The 6531-nt window shown below is 66.9% G+C and overlaps 1 protein-coding gene across 1 annotated transcript; it reads right to left on the reverse strand.

The window, feature by feature from the left end:
- Positions 1-2050: 2050 nt before the first annotated feature.
- LOC134735661 (uncharacterized) lies at positions 2051-4308 on the reverse strand. Its single transcript, XM_063632101.1, has one exon. It carries the CDS (start codon positions 3082-3084, stop codon positions 2215-2217), a length of 870 nt encoding a protein of 289 aa, XP_063488171.1. The 5' UTR covers positions 3085-4308; the 3' UTR covers positions 2051-2214.
- Positions 4309-6531: the final 2223 nt, after the last annotated feature.

Below are 6531 nucleotides of genomic sequence, written 5' to 3' on the forward strand. Positions count from 1 at the left end.
AGGATCTCTGGTGACATCACCCAGGGTTCCCTGGGCAGGCCCTGAATCAATGACCTCTGCCCCTCTGAGAGGGAGGAGGAAAGAGGAGACGCAGACGTTGGGGAGACGCCGTGGGACCGGGGGGCAGAGATGAGTGACACGGCCACAGCTGAGCTGGCAGGGGCTGAGGAGGCAGACAGCATCCTCCCCTGAAGCCCCCAGGGGGGTGCAGCCTGCCTGCCCCATGGCTTTGGAGTTCTGGCCTCCAGATGCGGGCATAAGTGTCTGTTGTTGTGCCTCCCTGTGTGGTTTTTCAGCAGCCGGGAGGAGAAGGCACCCTTTCGAGAGTGTAGTGCCCGCTCCAGAGCCACCTCCCTGACCCACGCCGGGGCTGCAGCCTGGGGGTTCCCCGCTCTGGGCCCCTGGAGCCTGAGCTGTGGGGGAAGAAGGGGCCCCGGCTGTCCCTGGGGAGCCCCTGCAAGGAAGAGGGAGCTCTCGGAAGCGGGGCGGTGGGGGGCGTCTCCCACCCGTCTTCCTGGTTCTGTCCAGCTGGGAACAGTGTCCTCGTCCACTCCCCACATTTCCACCTTGTGCCTGGTGCTCAAGCTTTGGGATGGTCCTGCCGGACCCTGGTGAGGAGCAGACCCAGGAGGCCCCTCTGCCCTCTGGGAGCCTCAGGTCAGGCGGCAGGTGGGGCTGGGGCAGGTCCTGGACTGAGTGGCTGGGCCTTCGGGGAGTGGGGCCCACCTGGTGGGGGTGATGGATGGGGGCCCCTTCAGTGGCTCCTGTGGCTCTCCAGGGTGGGAGCAGCAGATCCGGGTTCGGAAGCTCTGGCTCTGGGAAGGGGCCTATGTGTGCCCCCTCCTCCCCGAGGCCGAGGCAGGTGGCCTGGCAGGAGCTGATGGGGATGGGAAGGACTCGCCCAGCTCCTCTCCAGAGCTGACCTTTCCGGGAACAGAGCAAGGCAGGGTCCTGGCCCCTGGGCTGGGAGGGGGAGCCCCATGTTCGTCTTCATGGCACACCAGCCTTTGGAGGATGTGATCTGGACACACACCTGGGAGGACGGGTTTCCCTGTGTGGGGGGAGAGGGGGTGCAGCGGGCAGGTCCCCCAACCCCTGCAGCCTCCCTTCCCTGGGGCCCCACACAGGCCTGAGGACTCCTCACCGCCCTCAGAAGCCCCCAGGCTCCCCAGCCAGGCACTACCTCATCCCTCACAGCTTCCCTGAGTTCAAACTTGAAAACTCTGCCTCTTAATCCCAAAATCTGGGTGGTGTGGCAGCCACGGATACCTGCAGCCCCAGCAAGGTTCCTGCGCAGGGCGGGTGGGAGCGGGGCCTCGGGCTGTGGGTGTGCCTGGCCCTCGTGTCCAGGTGGGTGCAGCCCCCAGGGCCAGGCAGAGTGGGGGAGGCCCGGCACCCCTTGGGCAGTGGGTGGGGTCTCCAGGCAGGCCAGGCCCTGCCACGGGAAGGGAGGTGGCCCCTTTGCCACCAACCAGTGGCTGTCACCATGGCAGGTGTGGTTGGACCAGGAAGCCCTCCTCGCTGGCGCCTGTCTGCCTCCATCCTGTCCCCAGGCCTTGCTCCTGCTGGCCTGCACCATACGCTGTTGGTCACCTGCTCAGAGAGGCCCCCCAGGGCCACCAGCTTCTCCCTCAGTAGCTTCCTTCAGCACAGGCTGAGGTGTCTCCACTCAGGGACTCCCCCTTCCCCCAGAACCTTGACCTGAGCTGAGCACAGGAGAGTCAGGGAATATTCCTGAGCAAAAGAAGGGAGGGAGGGACAGAGGGAGGAGGAGGAGGGAGGAGGGGGAAGGAGGAGGGGGAAGGAGGGATGGAGGAGAGGAAGGAGAAGGGGGAGGGAAAGAGGAGGGAAGGGAGGGAGGGAGCCTCTCCCAGGAACCTCAGGGGCCTCTGGGGCAGATGCAGTGTCTGGGGCTCTGTCCTCAGCTGGGCCCTTTGCACGGCGGGGGTCCGTGCTCGTGTGATTAAAATAAGGAGCTGGTCCAAGCATGGGTGCATGAACCGCAGGCTTTATTACTATACAAAGACTTTTTTTCTGTTTTGTTCCCAGTGCTTACGGAGGGGAGGAGGAGGAGGAGAAACCGCACAGGGAGGCTCTGGTTACGGCCCCGCCAGCCCCAGCAGGGTCCTTCCTGTCACACCCTGTGCAACGCAGCAGGCTCTGTGGAGAGCCAGCCCCACTGCAGTGTGGGGCGCATCTTCATCGGAGGGGTGCTTAGAGGGACTGGCCAGACGGGCACAGCGGCGAGGTGGTGCTGGGATGGGGAAGGTCCCCAAGGTCCGGGCAGTGTTGGATGAGCTCAGGCTCACAGGTGTGGCCCTGCCTGGCCCGAGCTCTCCAGGTGTGTCCAAACCTTGTGTTATATGCACCTTGCGGTCCAGGGCTCACCTGTGGGGTCTGGTGAGGCGGACGCCACATTCTGGGGGTGGCACTCCAAGTTCTTCCCCACACACGTCGCTCAGGCCTCAGCAGCGTGGGGGGTGGTTTCAGCCAGCCCTGCAGGGGACCACCCCATCTCCCCAGGGAGGAAAGGGGGTCTGGGGATAGCCCCGGGTGGGGGGGCTCAACCTGCAGAGCCCGGCTTGGGGACAGCTCCAGATGACACCTCGTGAGCCGCCTGGGGTGGAGGGGCCCCCAGTGCAGGGCTGTGTGGCCCCAAGCACCTGCCTTCCCTATCCCATGGTCTTGCAGCTGGGCACCGGCCCCGCCCGCCTCAGCCCCAGAGATGGGCCCTGGGGGAGAGTGTGGTCTGCACCCCACAGCTGGCCCCTGGGGGACGAGGCTCAGGGCCAGCCCCAGAAACCTCCCAGAGGTCTCTGGGTCCTGCTGCCTGGCCGCTGAGAGGCTGTGACGTTGTCCCTGCCGGGCATATGTGCTCCTCCCTGCCCTGGGCTCAGGCACTTTGGGGGGCCCAGCTGCCTCTGTCTCAGCCTCCCCAGGTGGGGAGGGGGCTGGGGCTGTGGGGTGGGGCTCTGGGTGTCTGTGACTGTGGCCCCAGGGGCTGGGCTGATAGCATGGGGTCCACAGCATCTGCCCAGGGGCTATGGCTCGAGGGCCCCAGGAGGCCAGGTGGGCACAGGCCATGGCGAGGGTGGGGCACAGGCCATGGCGAGGGTGGGGCACAAGAGCCCCAGACCGGGCGGCTTTGCACTGATGGGCTGCGGGTGAGCACAGGCCACAGTGAAGGGGGCACGAGAGCCCCAGACCGGGCGGCTTTGCACTGATAAGCTGCAGGGCAGGCAGTTCTCTCCTCTAACGGTGATCAGGCCACGGATGGACGGTTTTACCAGACAGTATTAGACAGAGGGCCAGGTCTAACCATGTCTGGTAAGACGCCCATCCGCCGGCGGTGGTGTGGGTGCCCTCCGGGTCCTGGGCTGGTGTCTGTGGGGCCTGTGAAGGGAAGGCCCTGGGGGCGGCTCCCCCCACCTCCTGCAGCTACCCTGATCCCTCCTGGGTCTGCAGAAGAGCCTCCGAGGCACTTCCCTGACAGCCCCCATCCCAGCACCTGGTCCCAGACCAGCCTGGCCGTGTCGGGGCACCCGGGAGCCATCTGGTCACCCTGGCCCTGCTCTTGGCAAAGGCTCCCTGCCGCCCCTCGCTGGCTTCCTGACGCTCGGTCAGGTTAATGAGTAACAGCGAAGGGCGGCCTCTCCCCAGTGGCTGCCCCCTCCCCAGGCTGGGGCCCTGTGTGAGGGTGCGGTCCCAGGTGCCCTGGTTGCAGATGGAAAAGATTAAACAATGGGTAACCCTGGCCTGGTGGGTTTTGGACAAAGTTCCTGTTCTTGTTGACTGGGGGAAGGAATGAGACCCCTTGTCCCTCAGAAGACAAGCACAGAGCGTCCCCACTCCCCTGCGTGGTGGGGCTCGGGAATCTGAACCCACCTTGTCCTTCCTGCGCCCCCCAACAGACCCTCCACGGAGCCCGGACCACGTGAGGGAGGCCACTGTTCCTCTTCCCTCTCCAGCCCTGGCATTCCAGCTCTATGGCCTTTCCTGGAGCCAGCTCACCCTAACACCCAGCCTGGGAGGTTGGGGGGATGAGGCACAGCGGGTGCGGCAGGGGGAGCAGGATGCACTCCAGGCCACCTGTGGAGGCACCAAGGGGTCCTCAAAGTGTCCGACCCAGCCTGGGTGTGAGTGACCCTGGGGGCACCCCCGGCAGAGGCCAGCCCCTCCCTTGGGGGCTGGGCTTCGGAGCTGACACAGGTCCTCTGCCGCCCCACTCAGCCCTCGGCCCTCACCCATCTGCTGGACCCACTTGGCCCCCAGCCCCAGCCCATCTCTGGAGTAGGAGCTCTGGACGTGCCTCGGTGGGGTCCCCGGCGAGTGGTGGGTCACCTTTGAACATCGTTACCAGACAGTGTTAGAGTCAAGCTGGGAAATCCAGCACTGTCCGGTAAGATGCTCACAGGGGCCCGGGAGGGACGTGGGGTCCCGCAAGGCAGGCAGGGGCTGCCGTGGAAGCCCAGGGAAGAGCCAGAGCGGTGAGCAGCCAGGGGTGGTGCCGGGACCGGACAGGGCTGGCGGAGAGGGGCTTGGGGGCCCTGAGACTGCACACAGGCCCACCGTCCCTGCTTCCTGCAGGGCAAGGGGACCCTGGGCCGCTGACCCGGGACCAAGGTGGGGGCGCTGGTCTGCTCGGTGGCCGGCCCACCCTGTCCGGCAGGAGGGAAGATGGCTGCGGCCAGGCTGGGTGGGCTCCCAAGCTGGGTGGGGCGGCTTCCTCTGGGTTCCACGTGGCTCCCGGTTGGGCCTTGCCCTCCTGAGCCCTCTGTCGGGTCCTGCTCGGCCCGCACCTGCTGGGTGTGGCAGCAGCTCCTGCCCAGGCGCTGTGGGCAGGGCCCGGACACCTGAGCGTCCTAATCCCCGGATCACTGTGGAGCGCCCTGGGTGCAGCTGCAGGAGGCCTTGCATTCCGGGGTCTCTGAGATGCTGGTGGGGGGCGCCCCAGCCCACTTCTCAAGGTCACGTCCTCCCATCACTCTCCCCTGAGCCATCTGGCCTGGGCAGGGTGGGGTCCGGTGAGCGGGCTGTCGGGGAGGGGAGCGTGGGGCTTGGTGGGAGGCCCTGGGGGCCGGGATGGGGTCGGCCGGTCGCTGCGTGCAGGGCTCCGCCGTCATCATTACCAGGCAGTATTAGAGACCTGACTCCATCCAATGCTGCCCAGTAAGATGGCCACGGCTGCCCGAGCTGGGTCTGGGGGCCGCCCGGCTGGGGGTTGCATGGGACTCGCTGGGAGACTCAGTAGCTGGGGGGCCTCGTCCTCCTGGGGCACTGAGGACAGCATCGCCGGAGGGCAGGGGCCGGGGTGAGCCCCACCCGCCAGCCCTGCTGAGTCCAGCAGCCACCAGCTTTGGGTCCTGGGGTGGGCACCTGGGGGGCCGAAGTGTCCTGGCCAGATGGCCAAGGACCAGGTCAGAGTGAGGCTGACACAGGCCCTCTGCCCTCCCTGCTAGGCCCTCTGCCCCCACCCCTCTGCGGGGGACCTTCCCTCTGAGTGGTCCCATAGGAAGGCCTGGACAGCAGCCCCAGCGCCCCGGGCCCCGCGTGGTGTCTGTCTGAGGCAGGGGACAAGGGACTCTGTCTCCAGGATGGTGTTCCAGGAGCCGCTTCCCTGCCCAGCCCCTTCTCTTCTCAAAGGCCCAGTGTCTGCCACGCTCTCGAGACAGAACGGTCCCTCCCACCTGGAGACCCCTCTCCCATGCTGTCCCGCTCACTGCACAGCGTCTGAGGGCAGGGGGTGCAGGAGGGGGTGTGGGTGTGGGTGGGGGTTGGGGTGGGGCAGGGGTACAGGCGGGGGCGTGGGTGGGGGCAGGGGTGTGGGTGGGGGTGCGGGTGGGGCCGGGGTGGAGGTGGGGGTGTGGGTGGGGGTGTGGGTGGGGTAGGCTCCTGGCTATGCCCAGCCATCCCTGCGGTTTGTGTGTCTGCTGGTCTGGGGTCTGACCCAGGCACAGAGGGAGACCGGCCACAAACACAGACACAGGCAGTCAGGCCTCAGACGCCTCGGGGGCTGAGCCGCCTCTGCAGGGGGGCAGGAGGAAGTGGGCAGCCCTGTGGCCCCTCCTTGCTCAGGGCCCTGCCTGGAGCCCAGAGACCCCAGGCACCTACTCCAGGCACAGTCAGGACCCGAGGGAGGTGCAGCCCTCAGGCCAGACCAAGGCTCCCTGCCCACTGGACACGCCATCCTTCCTGTCCTCCTTCCCACCCTTTCTCTGCACCCACCCAGTGCTGACTGGGCCCAGAGAGCTGGCCAGAGCCACTCTTCAAGTTTTCTGGCACCTTCCACCCACAGAGGCTGTAGGGGGGTGCGCAGGCCCTGTGCCTACAAAGGTCGTGTCCGCCCGCCCCCGCCTGCTGCCGGGTCCACCCGGTTCCGGTCTCCTCCTCCAAAGGCCACGTCTCTGAGGACCTGACCGAGCTTCCCTCATGCCTGGACCCTCTCCGGAGGCCCCACACCAGGCGCCCTGCCCTGGCCCCAGCCTGTCAGGCTCCAGGCACCTGGCTTTCCCTTTCCAGCACCTCACAGGC

The sequence above is a fragment of the Symphalangus syndactylus genome, chromosome 22 (genome assembly GCF_028878055.3).
Source record: "Symphalangus syndactylus isolate Jambi chromosome 22, NHGRI_mSymSyn1-v2.1_pri, whole genome shotgun sequence".
NCBI lineage: Eukaryota > Metazoa > Chordata > Mammalia > Primates > Hylobatidae > Symphalangus > Symphalangus syndactylus.

What these genes read in the sequence shown, in the direction of transcription:
- LOC134735661 (XM_063632101.1), bottom strand. Translation starts at nt 3,084, where the DNA reads ATGGCCTGTGCCCACCTGGCCTCCTGGGGCCCTCGAGCCATAGCCCCT.